Source organism: Typopeltis vanoorti, chromosome 25 (genome assembly GCF_054136105.1).
Source record: "Typopeltis vanoorti isolate ZY-2024b chromosome 25, IOZ_Tvanoo_1.0, whole genome shotgun sequence".
Lineage (NCBI taxonomy): Eukaryota > Metazoa > Arthropoda > Arachnida > Uropygi > Thelyphonidae > Typopeltis > Typopeltis vanoorti.
In genome coordinates, this window is record NC_143573.1 from 69,745,035 (window position 1) to 69,770,316 (window position 25,282).

The 25,282-nt window shown below is 37.0% G+C and overlaps 1 protein-coding gene across 1 annotated transcript in view; it reads right to left on the reverse strand.

Moving 5' to 3' along the window:
* The window catches only part of LOC150092824 (tetraspanin-4-like), a 108,199-nt gene that overhangs the window by 64,539 nt on the left and 18,378 nt on the right, over window positions 1–25,282 (reverse strand). Inside the window, exon 2 of the mRNA XM_090414292.1 lies at window positions 10,901–11,092. Coding sequence (XP_090270418.1) covers window positions 10,901–11,092 — 192 coding nt within the window. The remainder of the gene's footprint in view (window positions 1–10,900; window positions 11,093–25,282) is intronic.

The window sequence follows — 25,282 nt, forward strand, 5'->3', positions numbered from 1 at the left end:
CCATTTCCCTTAAATAGTCATTTCTAGATGATCCTTTCTGGTCACACCACACATTCACCTAAGCATTCTCATCTCTGCTACCTCCATCCTACTGAAGTTATTTTTCCTCAGGGCCACAGTTTCCACAGCATACATCAGAGCTGATCTCACCACTGTTCTGTATATTTTTCCCTTAAGACTGACCGGCACCCTCTTATCAAATAGCACCCTGGCCATCTCTCTCCATTTCCTCCACTCATCTTCTATCCTGCATCCCACTTCCTTCTTAGGGCATCAAATTAAATACTCCAAAATATTCAAGTTATAAGTTTGATAAACAGAACTCTTAACCATAATTTTTTACAAAGAGAAACAATTAAAAATATACAAACTTTAGCAGTACTACATTACTTTATAGTAGTGAAATTTGAGCAATAAATAAATAAAGAACAAAAATGAGTGAAATGAGGTTCACGAGAACTGTTATTAGAACATTTTTTTGTTCTAATAACAGTTCTCATAATGATATTTTAAAAGTACTAAAAATAAAATCAACAGAAGAAAAACAAAACAAAAATTAAACAAAACTGGAAAGAACAAGTAAACCAACATGCCATAAACACTCAATACCTGAACAATAAAATATAAACCAAATGGTATGAGAAGGCCAGTCACATCTCAAAAGAGGCTATTTTCAAAACAGATCATACAGTCTAAATCTGTATTTTATGTAGATTCATATCTTATTTAAGAAATGCATATTTAACAATGAAATTTTACAAGTAAGAGTTCAATAATACAAGGACTGGGTTTATTAGTCATCAACTGTAATAACGATACAATGTGTATCAACTAGCTCTGCACATGAAATAAGGATTACAAGTTAAAACAAATTTCAAAAATTCAGATAAACTGTTTGATTTGCCACACATCACCTGTCCTCCAGGATATTGTTTGGTGTTAATGACTTGCAGACATCACTTAAGACAACTCCTTGGTTTTTGTTGTGAGAGCCATATGAGTGAATAATGGTAGCAGAATTGCTGCCCTGCTGAAGTCACAACAACTCTGATATTGTGACTTTGTTGCTTTGATCTTTGTTGCCTATAAACCCATTCAAACTATACATAGCCTCCTTTGACCTCCAAAAGACAGTGACCTGCACCCAATCTATAAACACCCAAATGTGTACAGAATTCCATGTTCTTGTAGTCTACCTTACATAAGACTTGCAGAAGTTTTGAAATAGTAAAGGAGCATTACTACAATGTAGCATAATACAAAAAAAAAAAATCTAGACTAGTTCATTTTTCTTCCAATACAAATCATATCTTCAATTGGGATACAGCTACCTAGAAGGAAACTTCCTTTCACATCAAATCAAAGAATCCAATACCATCATTCACTCTCATGGCTCACTGAACCATAACCAAGAACTCATCTTATGTGATGTCTGGAAGTCCATCATATTTCATAACATATAGCAGTTCAACTGTATAAACAATCACCTCCAAACAACCCTAGAAAACAGGTAGCATGCCACACATCACTGGCTCCTCATTTTTTGATTGTTAATACTCACACAATTTACCTAAGTGTTTTTTTCCATTTAACTTGTAATCTTACTTAATTTACTACTTGAAGAAGCCACTAGTCCTTAGTACACGAAAGTAACCAGTACATATTGCATTGTTATTAGAGTTCATAACTAATAACACAGTTTTTCTATCACTGAACTTCTATATGAACAACCTCAATGTGGAAATGAAACATACAGTGCATATCCTGAAAATATATAAGAAAAGAAAAAGCTTCTCTTTTAAACCATCTTTTGTATCTGAAATGATGTAAAGATGATCAAATTATTCTGAAATTTATTATTATTTCAGATTTATTATTTATTATATTTATATTATTATTTATTTAGAATTAATTTTTTACTTTACTATTACACCCTCCATGGAGTTGTCAAACTCATCGTGGGAGGTTCATTCAACTGACGACATATTGAATCTTAAAATCCTTAACACTCCTTGCATTAACAACATATTCCAGTAATGAATTCCATTCACTGACAATTCTCCATATAAAAAAAATCTACCTTCACCCCTCTTCATAACACTCTTATACAACTTTCAGGGATAGCCTCTGGTTCTTCCCCTTTCAACTTCTACTCCTTTTATAATCTCCCTCTGGATTAATCTGATAAAATCTCCTAACTAACTTAAGCATCTCTATTATATCACCTCTTTTACTCCTATCCACCAAACTCTGGAATACACATTTCTTCAATCTCTCTCCATAGCCAACATTCCAGAATCCTGATATTGTCTTAGTTACTCTTCTCTGGACCCTCTCCAATGTTTCCACATCACAATGAAAACCATGTGACCAAATCTGAGCATAATGGTCCAAATGTGGTCCAATCAGTGCTTTATACAGTGGCACAACCACCACTTTATCTCTACATGTTGGAGTACTTCATATCACAGCAGCGCTATGATGTGCAGTGTTTGTAACACTTGCAGTATGCCCTCTAAACCCTTGTTCTTCAACCTGTGGCCAGCAGACTGGCACCGGTCCGTGGAAATTTCCTGGCAGTCTGCCAAAAATTTCTTCGTCTCTCAGAAACAATGCTCCAGCCACATATATCAAATTTTCTAACCTCTAAGCAGCAGCAAATGTTGCACTAGATAAAAATCGTAATTTTATAACATTAGATTTAATAAATAAAATACTATCTACATTGGTTTATGTTTCTATCTTAGCCGTCAGCCGGTCCGCGAAATATTTCTCCTATTTTCCCCAGTCTGCAGGTGAAAAAAGGTTGAAGAACGTGGCTCTAAACTTAATTCTGTTGTCAACCGTCACTCCCAAATCTTGAGTCTTATTCACATTTTTGGAAATTAAACAACATGGTCAATCAAGAAAGGCCAAACACATTTGTAACAAAGCATTTATAACAGGAAATAATTTATTCTACAAGTGATGCTACTAACAAGTTAGATTCTTTATGCTTTGATTCGCACTGCTATCTAGCCAACTTAAGTGCTGATCCATGGGACAATATTGACAATATGCTAAACTGCTCATACAACCTTACTTTTCACTCTTACAGAACAATCAAAGAAAAAAAATTCCAGGCATTTCACAATAGGAAGACAAAAGAGGAAATTTCCTTACAAATGAAAAAGTAGTAATTAATCTCTCTGACTGTCCTTCATTCAAGCTGAAAACTTCTTTCCTGTATGTGCTTGCCTCAATGACTTGTCAATGGCTGTAGAAAGCTTTTTCACTTGGTTACAAAGTGAATAGGTTATTACAAATTATAGTATTATTAACATTTGATCTCCATGGAGTCAGAGACTCATTGTGGGAGGTACACACTATTGCACACAATGCTCATCCAACTGTGCTTTAAACTGATTCAATGTGTCTACACTCACAACACACTCAGGCAATGCATTCCACTCACCAACCATTATACATTTCCAGTGATGGCCTCTTGTTCTATCTCCCCTCCTTCTCTCCCATTCTATGAAAAATCTCTTTATAAGTACAATATCGTACAATACAGTATAATATAATAGTATAGCACAATATATTATATAATATAGACTCCATATATAGGACAAGAAATTATATTTTTGATGTGAAGTCAACAGCCTCTAGGTACCTAATTAGTCAAGTCAAGTTAACTAGTTGTGAAAATAATTCAAGTGCAAACCTTGTTTGCTTGCACTTGGGTAGAGGATTTAACAAGATAATTTCTTGGCAAGTATAATTGGCCCATCATGGCCAGAAACCTCATTAAGACTGATAGCACAGCAAACCCATCCACATAGTCTGCTATAAGTATAAGTGTCAACTGAATGTCATTTCGACCAAAGGATAGTGATGTTGCTGAGATAGCTACAAAGACACTATATATCATCAACTGCTTTCTTCAGTCCACTGCTGAATGGATGTTCCTTCATGTCCTTCACGTTCCTTCTACTTCATTTGATCTCGTATCTTATATAACATGGAGTCTCTGACTGAATGGCCAATCTTAACCTTCAAGTGTTGTGCTCTGTGGCTAGGTATCCACCTGCACAGTGAACGAAGATGGACTGGCAATTTGTAACTTAGCTGCCTAAACTTTATTTTGTATCACTTTATACAAGATGGTCAACATCAAGATATTATTCAAGCTCCTGCTGTTTTCATCAAAACAGCCCTGGCCTCATACCAATTCAAACTCAATAACATTGAAGACAGACACTATAAAAACCATCGTTGAAAAAGAGGTAGAGCTAGAAGAATCACAGAAATACCATGTGAAATACACGAGATACCTCTAAATAATTATAAGTTGTTATATTCAGCCAGTGATCAAGAAAAGTAATGAGCAGCTATAGTATTCAACACTAAACATGAAAATAAATTTCTTAAATAGCAAGCAGTTTCAAGTGGAGTGATATAGACAAATTTCAAAATGGGAAATTGAACAATGAGACTTATGCACTTACAGTCCCATCAAGATCTAGTAGGAAGGGAGTCAATGTCAATGAACACTAATATGATGCCTGTGAATGTCTCTTTAGGCAACAAAAATCATCACCCTACTTACTAGGGATGAGAAGTTATTATTAACACCATACTCAATGGAGTCAAAGAACTCTTTGTGGGAGGCACACACAAATCCCATCAAACACTGCTTTAAACTCTGAATATGTATCTGCATTTACCATGATGCTGTGCAATTCATTCCACTCACCAACCACTCTCCAAAGAACCTACTCCATATGCCAATGCTCATACCCTCCTTATACAGTTTCCAGGGATACCCACTTCTCCCATTCTATGAAAAATTTCTTCCAAATTAATCTGGTAACAACCTTTACCAATTTAAATGCCTCGATCATATCCCCCTCTTTTCCTCATATTCACAAAGCTTTGCAAACTGCATTCCCTCAACCTGGCCTCATATATCGCACATTCCCGTGACCAGTTACCACCTTAGTCTTTTCTGGACACTTTCCAATATATCATCATCATCATAAAAACCAGGGGGTAACAAATCTGTGCACATAATCCATACAAGGCCTAACCAATGCCTTATACAATGGAACCAGAAACTCTGTGTCATTGCCATAATCTAATCCGATGTGTCTTCGCAACTTGTGCAATCTGACTTCTGAACTTCAGATCTTGTCCACCACCACTATCCCAAAGTCTCCTCAACTGTCTCCAAAATTTCCTTCCAAAGTGTACATCCAATTGTTGCCTACCAGATTTCAGAACCTTACACTTTGCAACACTGAATTGACAGTTCTATACTGTTGCCCACTCATAAAATCTATTCAAGTCCTCCTGTAAGACTACAATATCGGCATGATTCCTCATTACGCTTTCCAGTTTTGCATCATTAGCAAACAGTTGTACATCCAGTTAAACCTACCCCAATATCATCATCATTAAATTCCAGACATTTACCCTCAAGGGGTGTACAGGATATGATAGTACTACATGAAAAATTTACATCATTACTAACTTCCTATCTACAATTTTCCTCCAAATCAATCTATTACCTGACAAGGCTCCAACATTGTCAGATCTTATATTTCTATCTTTTAAGGCACTTTTTACCATATCAATCCACCTATATCTTGGTCTTCCTCTGGGTCTTTTTCCTGCCAACCTGGCAAAGAATACTTGTTTTGCTAATCTTTCCTCTCCATTCTGTTTAAGTGACCATACCATGTGAGATTAGCTCTGCTAACACATTCCTGGATGCTGACAATGTCAAGTTCTTTCCTAATATCCTTTTTTAATATCATATTGCCATTGATGCCATCTGTTCATGCCCTGATCTTTTTCAGGACTCTCATATCTGCGGTCTCTAGTCTTTAGTCAAGTGTTTTACGTCTAACTCAGCTCTCAAATCCATAAGTTAAAACTGGTTTGAACACTGTCTTGCATACAGTTAATTTAGTGTTTTGACTAATTTTTCTCTTATTCCATATAAATTTATTCAGTTGACTTCCTACCATACCAGCTTTGTTGATCCTGTTGTCTATTTCCATATTTAATTTACCGTCTTCACTAAAAATCGTGCCTAAATAGCTGAAATGCTTCACTTGTTCTGTAGGCTCTCCATTCCCAATGCAGTTGATATTTTCAATGCCTCTGCCTATTTTCATTGTCTTCATCTTGTTATTGCTGACCTGCATACCAAGTCTATTAAAACAGTTATTCAATTTAGTCAGGGAGTCTTGCAAACTTGTACTGGATTTATTTAGAAGTATGACATCATCTACATAAAGCATCAACATCTCCAATTTTGATATCACGTTTAATACCACTTTCCTTCATAATGTGATCCATATATATATAATGAATAAAAGAGGAGGATAATGTACATCCTTGTCTGACACATTTACAATAAACCATCTTCCAGTACTTCCTCCAATTCTAACTGCTGACTTACAGCTCAAATAAAGACTAACTACTGCTTGATATAATGCCCCACTGACACCATACAACTGTAGCATTTTGAATAGCTTCTCTCTTGGTACCTTGTCATATGCTTTTTTCAGATCTACAAAACTTAAATACAAATCTTTGTTATATTCCCATGATTTCTCAACTATTTGTCGTAAAGTGAAAATCTGATCCTGACAGCCTCTATTTGGCCCGAATCCAGCTTCTTCTTCACCACACTTCCCTTCCACAATCCTTCTCAACCATTTCTCAAGTATACTGGCATAAATCTTACCAGGAACACTCAGTAGAGAAATACCTCTGTAAATCTCACGTTCAGTTTTTTCTCTTTTTATATACGAGTACTATGAGAGCTAAACTCCAACCATTTGAAATTCATCACTCTGTCCAGGCCTTCTGAACTATGCAGTGCAGCCACTGTAAGATTTTTATACCTCCATACTTGAGCATTTCTGATCAAATATCATCTAATCCAGCTGCCTTTACACATTTCAGACTTTTGATGGCTTTTTCTACTTCAAGTATGGATATGTATTCCTGATTGCATGCCTGGTCAGTCTTTTTTTTATCACTGTGCTGTTGTCACTACTAGTTTCATTTAGCAATTTTTCAAAGTAATTACTCCATACTTCAAAGATATCTTTTTCTCCAGTTTTCATATCACCTTTATCATCTCTAATTCCTTTTACAGCACTGTTTCCTCCATTTCTGAGCTTCTTCAACAACCTCCAGAATATCTTGAAACCTTCTTGATATTTATTTTCTATGTTATGTTAAAGATACCAAGCAATTTTATAAGCTAGGTTTTAATCCTTTTTCCCAAGCAAGCAAACAGACATGTAAGTCAAGTTTGAGCCTCCACGTAGTGAAGTCTTAGGCAACTCGTGGTAAAGGCAGAGTAAGCTCCGATCACTTTCCTTAGTATTTTCCACAAATGCAAAGCACATCCCCTTGCGGAGATGTATGATGCTATACATTAAAGGCAAGGGCCACTACCCAGACCAGTTTTGACCTTTATTGAGGTCTCATCAGTGGGAGCCAGACCTAAAAATGCCAAGGTTGAAGTAATGCAGAGCTTATAAATTTTACCTAAACAAGTTGCCACAAGGTGCTTTGACCTCATTAAATAAAAATCTCAGCATGAGAGTAAGATGTAGAAAGTTTTTTACCTTGGGTATATATTATGTTAAAAATACCAAGCAATTTTATAAGCTAGGTTTTAATCCTTTTTCCCAAGTAAGCAAACAAACATGTAAGTCAAGTTTGAGCCTGCATGTAGTGCAAGTCTGAGGCAACTCGTGGTAAACGTGGAGTAAGCTCTGATCACTTTCCTTAGTATTTTCCCCTTTACCATGAGTTACCTCAGACTTGCACTACATGCAGGTGCAAACTTGACTTACATGTCTGTTTGCTTACTTGGGAAAAAGGATTAAAACCTAGCTTATAAAATTGCTTGGTATTTTTAACATAGTATATACCCAAAGTAAAAATTTCTTAATGAGGTCAAAGCACCTTGTGGCAACTTGTTTATGTAAAATTTATAAGCTCTGCATTTTTAGGTCTGGCTCCCACTGATGAGACCTCAATAAAGGTCGAAACCGGTCTGGGTAGTGGCCCTTGCTTTTAATGCATAGCATCATACATCTCCGCAAGGAGATGTGCTTTGCATTAATGAAAAATACTACGGAAAGTGATCGGATCTTACTCCACCTTTACCACGAGTTGCCTCAGACTTGCACTATGTGCAGGCGCAAACTTGACTTACATGTCTGTTTGCTTACTTGGGAAAAAGGATAAAAACCTAGCTTATAAAATTGCTTGATATCTTTAACATAGTACATACCCAAGGTAAAAAACTTTCTATATATTTTCTATGTTCTTACCAAAGTCTTCCCATGACTTTTTTAGCTAGTTTTACACAGTGTTCAGCTTTCTTACATTTGTCTCTGTATTCTCTAAGAGCACAAGCTGACTTATTTGCCAGGAAATTGTGATATGCTTTCTTCTTTTCCTTCACTGCCTGTTTAACTTCCTGTGTCCACCACGGAGTTCAGATTTTTCTATCCTTGCAGACAACCTCACCACATGCCTCTCTGGCTCTGGGTAGCGGCCTTGCCGATGAATCTCCAAGGTTTGATTCCTGTTCTCAAACCCTTTCATTTTTTTTTTGAATAATGTTTGTATATTTCAGTCTACAGTTCACATCTGAGAGCTGCTCAAGTTTTATTTGCTTTAAAGCTTTCTTACATGTTATTCTTTTCAATATGAAATTCAATTTTATCCTGCTGAAGACTAAATAGTGATCACTTCCAATTTCAAATCCTCTGTACACTCTGGTGGCATGCACCAGGGAAAAAACATCACTATCAACAATAACATAGTCAATGAGACTTTTCCTATTCCTTGCCTCTTCTCTCCATGTGAATTTGTGCACATTTTTATGTTGGAACATGGTGTTAGTAATAACCAGTCCATGTCCTGAGCAGAAATCCCACAGGTATTTGCCATTATTATTAGCTTTGCTCTTTTATCCAAATTTTCCCAAAATATTTCTGTATGTCCGACAATTATTTCTACTCTGCTATTTAGATCCCCAACAAGGACCAACTTTTCCTTTTTCATTGTGTCAGTTGCTTTCACTAAAGCCTCAAAAAATTCTACTTCTAACTTAGCAGAAGAACCTTCTGTGGGACCATAGGCAGAAATAAGTCTCATTGTCCAGTGCCCCATTCTGATATTTGCACACATCACTTTACTTGAAATTGCCTGCCATTCAAGAAGATTAGCCTCATATTTTGTGTTGAATACTATGGCTACTCCTTTTCCTTGATTGTTATTTCCTGAATATAACATTTTGTATTTATTGCTCAGAAAGATCTCACCAGTTTTTGCCTTTTTTGTTTCAGTCACCCCTATTATGTCGATCTGGTACTTATCCAATTCCTCAGCTAGCTCCATTTCTTTAGCATTTGGGCTTCTTATGTTGATAGTACCAATCTTTAACTCTGGTGATGTTCAGTTGGGATGTGTTTTCAGATTTTTTCCAGTAGCTGACTTTTCACTGTTTGCCCTGGTTACTTGGCAAAAACAACAGGGGTCTTGTTTAACTAGGCGATGACCCAGCCAGCATGAAATTCTGTCATGTTGTACCATCATTTAATATTGTGGTTTAAGTCAATAAGAATGCAATTGCCTTTTTACCACAATTGGCTTAAACCACAATTGCCTAATTCTGATTTAAGCCAATAAGAATACAATTGCCGATCGAATACAATTTGGTCGGTAAATCCCAAATTGCCAGCCCATCCTTGTTCGTTCAGTATCCAGGTAGATACCTAACAGGGTGCACCACGAAAAGGTGAACATTGGACATTAGGTCAGAAGCTCTGGTTGGTTCTTTGCATTCCTTTAAAGGCTATGTGGAGGTCTCCTCCCAAGCCCCGCCCCAATATAATTAATATACAAATTAAATAACAATGGTCCCAAAACAGACACCTGGGGCACACCACTAGTGACTTTCCACTTTCAAGATAGTAGTGCCCCTCCCCCCCATACACAACGTGCTGATATCTATCTGATAGCCAGTCACTATCCAACTCACTAGTCTATTAACCAATCCCATCTGCTTCAGTTTAGTGATCAACTTGTGGAATGGCAATCTATAAAAATCTAACTATACCACTGTATACATATCGCCCTTGTGCAATGCATTCACCACCTTGTTATAGTACATAAGCAAGGTGGCAAAACATTACCTCCCTTTAACAATCCTATACTGACAAGCACAAAGAATACTACTGTTATCAACCCACAATCCCAGATATACAGGTAAATCCTATAATTTGTAGCCTTAGCTTTATCACTACCTTTGTGAAGTGAAACAATTTTACCTTCTTTCCACTCCTTTGGCACTTGTGCTGTTGCAAGACTCTTGTTAAACAGGTAGGCCAAGGGATGATATGTCATTGAGTCCTGTTGCCTTATTGACATCTAGCTTATTTAACTTCTCATATACCTCTTACTCACTCAACATTCGGTGAGTATTCATTACTCTGAATACTCACTGAATACCTCATCTGCAGATGTTACCAATCTTCCACTTTAATTCATTAATATCATCCCACCATAATCATTTCGGTGCTTAAAAAAAATTCTATATTTGATTTCTAGAACAGTTTCCTCTAATTCTGTTTACCTAATTATTAAATCAACCACTGTACTAACGTAGTAAAAGGTTTACAACCTTTCATGAATAGAATTTACATTAAAAATTAATTGATTCATCAACTGATTTGAACTGAAATCATAACATTTTAAAACTGAAAAAAAAAAAAAAAGTTTTTTTAGGGGTATTTTCCCTTACTGAAAATTGTGATAATAAAAATTAGTTTTGTGAGATTAATTATTATCTTATATATGTATAAATATTACTTACAGTACGTAGCAGGCATTTATTCTGGAACCAGGATCCACAACAACCACAAAAAGCAGTTAAAAATGTGATTGATCCTGCAATAATAGCTAAACTATCTGCACTGAGTACCTGATAGGAATGGAGAAGGTTTGAATAGCCTTTATATACTAGATGCATCCAGATGCCAATCCCTAATATTCCACATCCTATAACCTAAAAATAAGACTATATCTAAAAACAGCTGCATTAGATAACATATGGAATGAGCATTTAAAAAAAAAATGCTATCATTACATTTTCAACAAACATTTTAAATAACTATCCCATTTGTTTCATGACTATCCCATTTGTTTCACAGGATAAACATTATATTTTGTAACAATTTAACCATTGATGTGGCAAAACATGAAACTTTAATTGCTTTTGATAATGCTTTTTAGCCACTAGAGGGCTACATGGTGTGTAGTGTTTGTGGATAGCTCCTGAATAGATAAGTGATATTTGGAGTATTAATTGGTGAATTTGCATAGTATTTACATAGTATTGTTTACTTTTAGTATTTTAGTGTGTCTGGGTGATTTCTGTGTTTTTTTGAGTATTTTAATAGTAAATTGATAGATACGATTATCTGTGCACATGGCTCCCATAAAGAGGAATACAAAGATGGCATCCAGGTTGCCATATTGTCTAAAAATTTTAACTTAAAGGATTTGATTCAGTGTACTGTTTGCGAAATGTATGCATTGAGGAGAGTGGCTGGAGTCTGGTTAAACAACGATAGTGGAGTGAATGTGTGCAAAAATTGTAAAGAATGTGAGGATTTAAAGAGTGTTTCAGGTCGTGTGAGTGAGATTGTTGTTGAAAGTGAGAATCTAGATAACAGTAATATGCACGGTATGAATGGTGATATTTGCAAGGTAGTACCTGATAGCTGTGAGAGTGGCGTTGAAAGTGAGAATGAAGGTAAACATACAGAACGATTGAATGAATCACTGGAGAATAAAAATGATGACACTGACACAATGAGTGAGATCACTCTATTATGCGGAGCGATACACAGGGCAAATCGGCAGCTGGAGTGTTGGCAAAAATGTTTACCAAGTGTACTGACTAAAAATCGGCAAAAGTATGATGGAAAAAATAAGCGTATGATAGTGAGTGTAAACAAAATGAAGGAGCGAGTGTTGTATGGAGATTCCTTAGTAAGAGTTGTGTTAGTTGAGAGTTTAACAAAATCGTACCAACCTGGTGCGAACGTTAAGAATGTAAGCGAGTCAATTAGAATGCAAAAGCAGTGGGTGAAAGAATTGATAGTGGTAGCAGGTACAAATGATTTGAAAGGAAACAAAAAGGCTATGGGTGAGGATGTGAAGGAATTGCTTGAGGTAGCAAAAGAGAAGAGTGAGAGAGTTAGGATGGTAAGTCTGTTGCCGCGGTATGACAGTGAAGAGTATAGAAGGAGGGCCATAATTGCTAATGACTTTATGTCGACCTTTATAAAGCATTGATACTTCCACATTTGGATTACTGTGCTCAGGTCTGGTCACCTGGATTCCTTGGAGATGAGGAGGCTGTGGAGAGGGTTCAGAGAAGAGTGACCAAGTTGGTGAGTGATATAAAAAATGCTCCCTACATTGATAGATTGAGAGCTTGTGGATTGCAGAGATTGGCTGATAGGCGAAGAAGAGGGGATATGATAGAAACATTCAAATTACTAAAAGGTTTTTATAGGATTGATGCAGGGGAAATGTTTCAGCTGTGTGATAGTGATGGAAGAACAAGAGGTCATCTCTGGAAATTAAAGAAGAGTGTGGTTAACAAAGGTGTCAGAACAAGGTTTTTTGCCTGGAGGGTGGTGAATGAGTGGAATTCATTGCCTGACTTTGTTGTGAGCTCTTCATCTGTAAATGAATTCAAGAAGAGATATGACAGATATTGTTTTGCTAGTTTGGGTCTCCCGCGATGAGTCTACTGACTCCATGGAGATACCCGTAATAATAATAATAATAATGTGTGAATTATGTTTAATGAGTGGTGTGGAATTTGTGGATGTGTGGAATGAGTTCGATGGGCGAAAGGATTTATATAAAATGGATGGTTTACATTTAAATGGATTTCATCTACGGAGACTTGAAAAGGTGTTGTCGAATGTAGTGAAAGTGAATGTGCAGAATCAGGGAAATTAGAGTTATTAAGGTGGGGGGGGATTAGATATGCAGAATTTAGGGTGACAGTTGGGTGTGTGAATGTGTGTAATATGCCCAAGAGAGTAGGAAAGACCACGAATCAGAATGGGATAGTTAGTATAAGGCATCAAAGTAGGGATGGGACAAATGGGCTTCTGCAATTCATGTACACTAATGCCAGGAGTATTAGGAACAAGAAGGAAGAGTTTTTGGCCTTGGTTGGCACTTCCAGGCCACAGGTTGTTGGTATTAGTGAAACATGGCTGACAGAAGATGACACAGCTAATGGGATTAAATGTGAAGGGTATGGTGTGTTCAGGAGTGACAGGGAGAATAAAATGGGGGGGAGGAGTGTTATTAATGATAGCTGATGAGCTACAGCCAAGGAGAATAGAAGTAGAACTGCAGGATAGTGAAAAGAGCACATTTAAGGCGATTTGGTGTGAGATTGAAACTAGCAGAACAAAATATACATATGATACATAAATATACATATACTATAGACCATGTGATGGAATAGATGGTGGAGATAGTATGCATAAGCAAATAGAAGAAATGAGTGGAAGGAGGGTAATTATTACAGGAGTTTTCAACTATGGTAACACTGATTAGAAGGAGGATAGGATACATGGGAGGAAGGAATTGGATTTTATGCGGTTATTAAAGGATAACTATCTGCAACAGCATGTAATGGAAAATACTAGGGATCAGAGAGTGCTTGACCTAGTAATTGCATCTGAGAATTTGGATGTAACGAATATGACCACGTTGCCACCAATTCGTGAGAGTGATCATAGGATCTTGACTTGGGAGGTGGCTAAAGGTGTGGAATTTACAATTAAGAAAGGTACATGTGGAATTATTGGGCTGGTAAGTATGACAAGCTTAGGAGTTTGATTGGTTCAATGCCATGGCATGTACAACTACAAGGGCTAGAAGCTGATAGTACATGGGAGGCGGTTAAGAAGTGTTTGCATGAAGCAATGGCTGACTGTATACCTAGAGTCCGAATAATAAATCAAGTAGGGGTTAAATGGATGAATAACACCATTAAGCTTGAACTGCAAAAAAAGAAACAACTATGGAGGTAATTTAAGGAGAAAGGTGACCGGCAGGCACATGAACAGTATAAAGCGCAGGCCAAAAGGGTAACGAGTGTGGTAAGAAAAGCAAAAAAAGATTATGAAAGAACATTGGCCATGCAGGCTATAGAGAATCCCAAACAGTTTTTTCGATATGTTGCAAGCAAAAGAAAAAATGTATATGGCAGAATTATTTTAAAGAATGCCGATGGTAGGGAGGTAACCGAATCGGTTGATATAGTTGAATTACTGAGCGAGCACTTTGCAAGAATATATCATTCAGGTGGTGACATTGCAGAAATGAATGAACCAATAGATTATACGGGAATTGTGGTGAATGAAGTGGAGCTGAGTAGTCTATTGCAAAACCTCAATGTCAATACATCTGTGGGATTGGATGGTATACCAGCTCATGTCGTACGTGAAGCGGCTAAAAAATTGTCAGTACCCTTGACCATTTTGTTTAATTTGAGTCTCGGGTCTGGGTTAGTCCTGAGGGAGCGGAAAGAGGGGAAAATAGTTCCACTGCATAAAGGAGGTTCCAAGACTGCTGTTGTAAATTACTGACCGATTAGCATATCAGGAATCATTGTCAAGGTCTTAGAGAAATTAGTCAAGAAAAGAATACAGGATTGGATTGATGAAAATGGGATACTGTATGGGGGACAGCATGGTTTTGTGAAGGGTAGATCATGCCTCAGTAATTTGCTCACATTTTATAACACAGTGATGGCTGAACTGGATAAGGGTAATGGGTTTACAGTGATTCTACTGGATCTTGCCAAGGCCTTTGACAAGATACTACATGGAACTTTAATCACTAAACTAGAGCATATGGGGATGGATATAGGGTTGGTGAGATGGATAGGAGGGTGGTTGATTGAGATACCAGAGAATGGTTTACTCAGGAGTTGAGGCCAAAAGACGGCTTGTGACTAGTGGTGTGCTGCAAGGTTCTGTTCTTGGACCACTACTTTTCAATTTGTCCATTAACGATATATGAAAGGATCTGAGAGGAAGTGTTCACTTGTTTGCTGATGATGCAAAGTTGGGTAGAGCAATTGTGAATGCACAGGATGTCAAAATTTTGCAAGATGATTTGGATAGATTGGAGGACTGGGCTAAGGAAAATGGATGTCAATTTAATGTGGCAAAGTGTAAGGTTATGCATTTTGGGGTGAAAAGATTAGCAGCAGTATATCACATTGGTGGAACCGTACTCCAGGAGATTGATGAGGCCAGGGATTTGGGAGTGTTGGTGGATAAGGAGTTGAAGTTTAGGGGGCACATCGCAAAAGTGGCTAAATCAGCTCATCAAGTCACTTGGCTTCTGAAAAATACTTTAACAAGCAGACACAAACAAGTTATTGCTCCTCTGTATCGAGCCTTGATAAGACCCCATCTAGACTACTGTGTCCAGATATGGGCGCCAGGGTTTCTTCTTGATGGGGAGGAGGTGGAGAGGATTCAGAGATGGGTGACCAAGATGATAGCAGGTCTGTGGAATGAACCTTATGAGAACAGGTTGAAGATTTGTGGGTTGCAAAAATTGGTTGATAGGCGAAAAAGTGGTGATATGATTGAGACATTCAAATTACTGAAAGTATCTATAAGATTAATCCAGAAGATATTTTTGAGAATAGGACTGGTGATGGGAGGACTAGGGGCCATACATGGAAGCTGGATAAGAATGTGGTTAGCAGGGGTGTTAGAGCTAGGTTTTTTACTTGGAGAGTGGTGAATGAGTGAAATAAGCTGCCAGAGTCTGTTGTGGGTGCTATGACCGTGAATGAGTTCAAGGCGAGGTATGATAGATACTGTGTGAATGTTGAATAGTTGTTCTTGACATGATGTTAGGGCCTCTCTCAATGAGTCTGTCGACTCCTTGGAGTTGCCCAAAATAGTAATAATAATTCAACGTGTTCACAAAACAGAATAAATTCAATACATATTTTTTTATTTCTTCATATATTAAAAATTCTAAATTATATATTCATTATTAATGAAAATTTCACATAACGAGGTAACACATGATAATAATAGCAACTGTTATTAATAATTATTATCAGGATAATGTCCTAACATCCTAATAATTATTATTAGGATAATGGAAATATCAAAAAATAATAAGAAGAAGAAATTAAAAATTGAGAAGGATTTGAGAATTAAAATAAAAAACATGAATAGCCTTTGGCTAGAAGGTCCTGGATTTGAATCACACCTTGGATTTGCTGAATATAACTTTTCGACTCAAGGAAGTTGACGACATAAAAAGATGGCAGTAATTTTGCTCCTGCAAAACAACCAGAAAACACAATAATTTGACATAAGATGTAAATCATCAATACAGGATGATCTACATTTTATGTCAACTACCGTATTTTTCGATAGATAACACGCACATTATCTATACAAAAAAGTCTCAATTCATGAAAAATGAACATGCACAGTATACATTAGAAAAGTATGAGAGGTAAATCAAATGTAATAACAAAACTAAGGTAGAAGCATTACATAATATTTATTGAACATTACACTATTCAAATCCAAAAATTCTTCATCAGACTCAATATTGAAAGAATCAATTGCGTTAAAAATTTCAATTGGTATTTCTTCAGCTTCATAATCATTCCATACACCCCTTGTGCTTTAACGAAACCATTTCTAACACAGTTTTAATCCAACACTAACAAAGATTTCGGGTTGAAAAATGCCATTTTTCTCTTTCGCCACACATTCTCCAACAAAAATTTCATAACCTCGGAATTTAGCCAACCTCTATCATTAGCAGTAACAATAATATCTTTGGAATCACAACCTTTTGGACAGTCTTTCTTTTGGAAATCACCATCGGTGGCAGTTTGGAACCATCTGCAGTTATGCAGAGAACCACAGTAAAATTAGACCTTTTGTGCCTTGGTGTAGCAACTGAAACCTGTTTTGCTCCCTTCAGATTTATTTCATTCCTAGTCCTAGAACTAGGCATGTCAAAACTTACAGGAACCTCATCCATATTCCCAACCCCACAGAAGTTTTCTCTCAGAAACAAACAAAATTTAGCTACTTTCGCTTCCCAGTAGAATTGGCAAATTTTGTTCAACACTAGTGGAGGAGTGCACACTTAAATTGTTTCTTTTCATAAAGAAATGAAACCCATCTTCGGGTTTTTCATAAAGAAAAACCCGAAGATGAGTAGGCCTTGAAATCCTTTATATTATCGTTCTGCACAATTCTTTTCGATTCCTGCAATGCACAGACAGTAGATATTCTCATACCTTTAGCTCTTTCACTAACAACCCAATCAAAGTTTTTTTTCCTATGGTTGGCCACAAGCACCTTCTAAACCTCATAGCATGTTTCCTCATATGTAAACATTTCAGGACTGTTTCAGCCTTTCAACATTCACAAACACAACTTTTTCCAACATTGAACAATCTACCAGCTTCACGATTCCCTTTTTTTTCTTTGCTACTTCTACCACTTCAAGCTTGAACTGCGCTGTGTAGGATTTTCTCCAAGCAGTACTTCTATCTTCCATGGGTAATTTGGATCTAATAACAAAATATAAACAAGTAATGATTTACTTTATGAAATATTTTAAAACAGGATGTACGAAATAATCGACCACTGCTACTAGCAATGCACGTGCTTTTAAAGAATTCCTCCATCCTCTGTCTGTACTCCCTAACTCAACCGCTAGTTGGCGCATGCGCGTTATTTATCTATACAACAAAAGGAGCGATGAAAATGTTGGGGTGGCGTTATACATTAGGTGCTGTTATCTATCGAAAAATACAGTAATTAGAAGCCAAATTACTTGGCCATAGCAGGCTATTGGGCCTAATATGTAAAGGAAGATTTGATTTTGCTTTGAATTATGCCCCCCTCCCCCTAAAAAAAAAAAAAATTTAATGAGACCAATATATGATAACTTGGTACATTTCTTCAAGCTGGCATGCCTGTTTTATGGGATTAAAAAAAAAAAAAAAAAAAAAAAAAAAACCCAAGCACCTGAATATGAGACCAGCTGATAAAGCCCTTATAAAGATTCTTCTTCTGTTCTACATGACTTGAACTCAAATCGTTCCAACCAAAGGAAAAATTATTATTATTCACATCAACCACCATGAAGTCAACAGACTCATCATGGGGGGTTCACTCAATCAGCAACAGAGTTATCAATATGAACATTAAGATTCTTACCACTCATGTCATTCACAATGCATTCTACTAAAGAGTATTCAACTTGCCCACAATTTTTCATGTGAAAATCTATTCACATTTTTCTTAACCACAGCTCTGCATAATTTCTAAGGATGGCCTCTCGTTCTTCCTCTCTCACCTTCTACTCTTTTTATAATCCCCTCTGTATTAATCCATTAAAATCCCCTCACTAACTTTAATGTCTCTAGCATGTTACCTCTTTTCCATCTATTCACTAAATTCTGCAATTTACATTCCCGTAACCTCTGTCTGTAACCAATATTCCAGAGTCCTGATATTACCATGATCACTTATCTCTCAACCTTCTCCAATGTTTTCACATCACAATGAAAACTAGGTGATTAAATCTGAGTACAGTGATCTGACCAATGCTTCATACAGTAGCACAATGACCTTATCCCTAGTTGCCACTGTACACCTTATCGCAGCAGCAATTGATATGCAGTATTAATAAAATTGTAACGTGCCCTCTAAACTTCAGTCCACAGTTGAACATCACTCCCAGCTCTCAAATTTCATCCACTTCTTGAAGTGTAGTCTCATCAATATAGTACACTGGCTAATGGCTCTGCTCTCCAACATCTTGTCCTCATTAATATAAGGGCATGATGTTGGAGTGCAGTATTCTCTAATAATTCTCTGCAACTTTGGAATCATCAGCAAACAACTTAAGATATCCAGTCAATCCACACGAAACATCATTAACAATAGATTAAACAGGAAGGAAACAAAAACAGATCCCTAAGCCACACCACTGGTTACCTTTTTTGAGATGCTGTTCCATCATATATGTTTCATTGTTGTTTCATCATAATAACGGGATTAAGGGCATAGCTAACTCTTCAACATTCCTTAAAAATACATGGTGATATACCATCCATTCCAACAGACAAATCGGCCTTCAGAAACACATGCAATTTACAGACAAAAAATACTGTTGTTGGTGATGATGGGAGATAAATGGCATTGATGGTAGTAGTGTCGTAGTTGGAGAATTAAGTAGTAGTGAAGAGGATGAGATGTATTTAGCAAAATAGAGTAGTGTGCCCTCCCACGATGACTCCTTGGACTCCCTGGAGGTGTCACATAAAAATAATAATAATATACTATTTGTTGGTATTGCTCAGTCAATCGTCAATCCATCTAACCAATCTGTTATCCATTCCCATCCTCTCTCATCAACCTATTATGAGGTAATCTATAAAATACTTGTGCAAAGTCCAGGAACATCACTATATACAGGGTGTTCGGGATAAATTTGACATATTTATAATTAATTATATTTTTCCGTAAGTTACATGTATTAACACACACTTCTCTTCATTTAAAAGTTTGGACCCTTCTTCATTCATATACAAGATGTCAGAAAGGATGGATAGCTGGAACCCACCTGAATCATGGAAGAGAATAACTTGTATCATGATGATTCGTGCCCGCCATCAAAATAAGGATATTACGACTGCTGCCCAATGCTCCCTGAATACAGTAAAAACAATCAGGCATGAACTAGAGACTTGCAATGGTGACTACGAGGATGTAGCAAGAAGAAAGATCCCTAGCAGACGATCTGATTGCGTTCGTACAGCAGAATTCCTCGCAAATCTGCAGGAACAGGTGTTGAAGAACCCTGGCATTGGAATTCGGGCTTTGTTCGTGGAGTTGCTAACTGTAGTCAAGCCCTGGATAACAAGGGTAGCCAATGGTAGGCCGTATGTATGGCAGCAGGATTCGGCCCCTTGCCACACCTCTGGGAAAAGTCAAAAATGGTTGTCTGAAAATTTCTACGACTTCACCAGTCCAAATGTTTGGCCTCCAAACTCCCCAGACCTTAACCCCATGGATTATTTTGTATGGGGCGCAGTTGAAAAAGACACCAATCGCACTTCCAGTAATACAAAAGCCCAGTTAATGGATAAAATTAAAACAGTTTTTGCGGCCCTTCCCAGGGAGACTGTAGCATCAGCTTGTTCGAGGTTCCGAAGCAGAATTGAAGCTGTGATCGATGCTAATGGTGGTTATTTTGAGTAAATCTTGTTGATAGTATTGTAATTAACTCTGCCTGTAATCACATAAACTAATAAAGTGCTCATTCAATAATTCCACTATATCCTTTGCAACAGTCACTCTGCTGCCCTGACTATTCACCAGCGTCACCCTTCCATAATTATTCTCCTGCACTTGACATATAGCAGAAGAATTCTCTTATCTTTGGCCTGACTGGCCAATCTCATATACTTCACAAATATCAAAATATCCTGAAGATTATGATAAAGAAGTGCTGTATCACAAGATAGGATGGAATTAATACCAACCATGGTTGCTGCTGTCAAGACAGTGGTAGTGGATGTATAACAATAATCATTATTTTATAGTTTTATACATTTTGTGCTTTTTCAGGTTTATGACTCTCTTAGAAATAGTCTCATAGCATAAGTTAATAGCTGGTTATTATTAAAATCGCTTTTATCCATAGTTCTGCTGCATCTTTAGTGATACTTATATCACATTACCTGTTGCACAGAAGTCAACAGTCTGGCGGAATTTTATCCATTGGGTACGTTGTGACAGTTACTATATATTGATGATAGCTGATGAGTTGCAGCCAAGGAGTATAGAAGTTGAACTGCAGGATAGACAAAAGAGCATATCTGAGGCTGTTTAGTATGAGATAGAATCTAGCAGAACAAAATATACTGGGTGCTGCTATAGACCAGGTGATGGAATAGATGGTGGGGATAGTATGCATAAGCAAATAGAAGAAATGAGTGGAAGGAGGGTAATTATTATGGGTGATTTCAATTATGGTAACATTGACTGGAAAGAGGAGAGGGCACATGGGAGGAAGGAATTGGATTTTATGCGGTTATTAAGGGACAACTATCTGCGACAGCATGTAGTAGAAAATACCAGGGGGCAGAGAGTGCTTGACTTAGTAATTGCATCTAAGAATGTGGCTGTAACGAACATGACCATGTTGCCACCAATTAGTGAGAGTGATCATAAGGTCATGACTTGGGAGGTGGCTAAAGGAGTGGAATTTACAAGTAAGATAGGGTATATGTGGAATTACCGGGCTGGTAAGTATGACAAGCTTAGGAGTGTGCTTGGTTCAGTGCCATGGCATGTAAAACTGCAAGGGCTGGATGTTGATAGTGCATAGGAGATGGTTAAGAAGTGTTTGCAGGAGGCAATGGTTGACTGTATACCAAGAATTCGAATAATAAATCAAGTAGGGGTTAAATGGATGAATAACACTATTAAGCTTGAGCTGCAAAAAAAGAAACAATTCTGGAGGGAATTTAAGTGGAAAGGAGACCAGCAGGTGCAGGAACAGTATAAAGCTCAGGCCAGGATGGTAACAAGGGTGGTAAGAAAAGCAAAAGCGGATTACAAAAGAAAATTGGCCATGCAGGCTAAAGAGAATCCCAAACAGTTTTTTCAGTATGTTGCAAGTAAAAGGAAAAATGTTCATGGTAGAATGATTTTAAAAAATGCTGAGGGTAGGGAGGTAACTGTATCAGTCGATAAGTGGAATTACTGAGCGAGCACTTTGCAAGAGTATATCATCCAGGTGGTGACATTGCAGGAATGGAAGAACCAACAGCTTATACTGGAATTGTGATGAACGAAGTAGAGGTAGCTAGTATATTACAGAACCTCAATGTCAATACATCTGTGGGATTGGATGGTATACCAGCTCGTGTCATACGTGAAGCGGCTAAAGAATTGTCAGTGCCCTTGACCATTTTGTTTAATTTGAGCCTTGGGTCTGGTTCAGTCCCAAGGGGGTGGAAAGAGGGGAAAATAGTTCCGCTGCATAAAGGTGGTTCCAAGGCTGCTGTTGAAAATTATCGGCCAATCAGCATAACAGGAATCATTATCAAGATCTTGGAGAAAATAGTCAAGAGGAAAATACAAGATTGGATAGATGAAAATGGGATACTGTATCGGGGATACTGTCACTGTGTATTATAACACAGTGACGGCTGAACTGGATAAGGGTAATGGGTTTACAATGATTCTACTGGACCTTGCTAAGGCCTTTGACAGAATACCACATGGAATTCTAATCAGTAAATTGCAGTATATGGGGATGGATATAGGGTTGGCGAAATGGATAGGAGGGTGGTTGACTGAGAGATATCAGAGAGTGATTTATTCAGGAGTAGAGTCCACAAGACAGCCTGTGACTAGTGGTGTGTAACAAGGATCTGTTCTTGGACCACTGCTGTTTAATTTGTTCATTAATGATATAGGAAAGGATCTGAGAGGAACAGTTCATTTGTTTGTGGATGATGCAAAGTTGGGTAGGGCAATAGTGAATGCAGATGATGTCAAAAATTTTGCAAGATGATTTGGATAGATTGGAGGTCTGGGCTGAGGAGAATGGATGTCAATTTAATGTGGCAAAATGTAAGGTTATACATTTTGGGGTGAAGAGATTAGCAGCAGTTTATTACATTGGTGGAACTGTACTCCAGAAAATTGACGAGGCACAAGATTTAGGAGTGTTGGTGGGTAAGGAGTTGAAGTTTAGGGGGCACATTGCAAAAGTGGCCAAATCAGCTCATCAAATCACTTGGTTGCTGAAGAATACGTTGACAAGCAGAGACAAGCAGGTTATTGTTCCTCTGTATCGAGCCTTGATAAGCTCCCATCTCGACTACTGTGCCCAGATTTGGTCACCTAGGTTTCTTCTTGATGGGGAGGAGGTTGAGAGGATCCAGAGGCGAGTGACCAAGATGATAGCAGGTCTGGGGAATGAACCTTATGAGAACAGGTTGATGATTTGTGGGTTGCAAAAATTGGTTGATAGGCAGAGGAGGGGAGATATGATTGAGACGTTCAAATTACTGAAGGGTTTCTATAAAATTAATTCAGAAGATATTTTTGAGAACAGGGCTGGTTGTGGGAGGACTAGGGGACATCCATGGAAACTGGGCAAAAGTGTGGTTAGTAAGGGTGTTAGTGCTGGGTTCTTTACTTTTAGAGTGGTGAACGAGTGGAATAGGCTGCCAGAGTCTGTGATGGATGCTGTGACAGTGAATGAGTTTAAGGCGAGGTATGATAGATACTGTATGAATGTCGAATAGTTGTGATGAATATGATGTGGGGCCTCCCTCGATGAGTCCAAGGACTTCCTTGAGTTGCCCGTAATAATAATAATAAATATATGAAGGTATAAAAGTATTTCACATTATGAGAAAAAGTGAGAAAGGGTGGGGGCACCCTTATAAGAGTATGTGAGAAGAGTGACAACTGAATAAAGCAGAATGCAACCAAGCATATGAAAGGAAAGAACAGCTGTTTAGAAGATATTAGTATTAGTACTATATATTACTATAAATTAAAGATGCCAAGAAATGATAATCTTGGTCTCATCCTCCTATCTAGTTATCTAGTTTGCATATACAGTCAAGTCACGACTGGGCTATTTGTATATAGAGGCTAATAACTTCACATCAATTGCCTTAGTATCCCATAATGCAATGCACATATCCCTACGGACATATATAATATTATGGAATATTATGGAAGGGCCACTACCCAGACCAGTTTCAACCTTTGTTACTTCCAAGCCTCCAGTAAGTCTAAAGACTCTGCAAGAGATCAAACTCAAGAGACCATAATGGCTTTGATACTTTGAATTGAAGAGATTCAGCACTGGAACACTCACCACCCACTCTATCAATGCATTCCACTCATCACCACCTACCATGCACAAACACAAAGTGCCTCTTCACTTCCTTACTCACAAGATCTTTACACAGTTTCCAGGAATGACCTCTTGTTCTCCCATTATCCTATACAATTATTCCTTATATATAGACAGAGAGAGAGAGAAACTTGGAGAGTTTCGAATAAAGAAATAACCTTATGAGAATGAAATACTGGCATTGGAGTTGCCTTAAGATTGCACTACCTAAAAAACTTTCTAAGTTCCTTGAGTAGTGAATGAAATATGAATTGATCTGTTTATTTTACAACACCGGAATGAATAAAATTAGGCTCTTTTATAATTAGTCTTAAGAACTGACTGCTGTTTCACTGATGAGAAATACAATTCCCTGAAAAAGAATTGCTTTAGTATTGAATGAGGAATCTTGTTATTTTAAGGTTTCTACCTCATCGCTGATGAAAACTAGCAGTTCAAAACACCTGTCAGGCCAATGAAACCTTAATCAAATGAACTAATAAAAGGGAAATATATGGATGCCCCAGCAGCATGTCTTTTTAGTAGTGCAATCTAAGACAACTCTGATGCTGAGAATTCAAATTCTTGAAACTGCTGCAGAGCTTATAATTATAATTCTATATATATATATATATATATATATATATATATATATATTATGAGAATTCATTTTTACTCGGTTGGAATATTATGGAAAAGCTTTAATGACTGTTACCGAGAGATAAAAAGATGACAAGATATATTTAAAAAGATACTACTAGTTTACTAGTTTCGTTGAATAGATCAACATTTAAATCTTTTTAAATATATCTTGTCATCTTTTTATCTCTCGGTAACAGTCATTAAAGCTTTTCCATATATATATATTCATTTATTTTTATGAGGTCATATCATTACATGAAGTATTATTACATGTTTTTTTAATCATTATGCAATTTGGTTGAAGTGCTGAATATTTGCTCAAAGCATACTTAATTCAATTTTAAAACTGCAAATTAAATTCTATAAACAAAGTTTTTGAGCAAAAAAAATATACATTCGTTAAAAAATGTTTATCAATTTTTAATGAGTATTTTTTTTAACATTTGTTTATAAAATTTAATTTAGTGTGCTTTGGCAAAATCCCACTTTGCAACATCTCTAGAGATAACCCCCATTAATCAGTAATAATAAATTTAGTTTAATCCTTTATCCAAGTGTGAGCAAACAAAGTTTG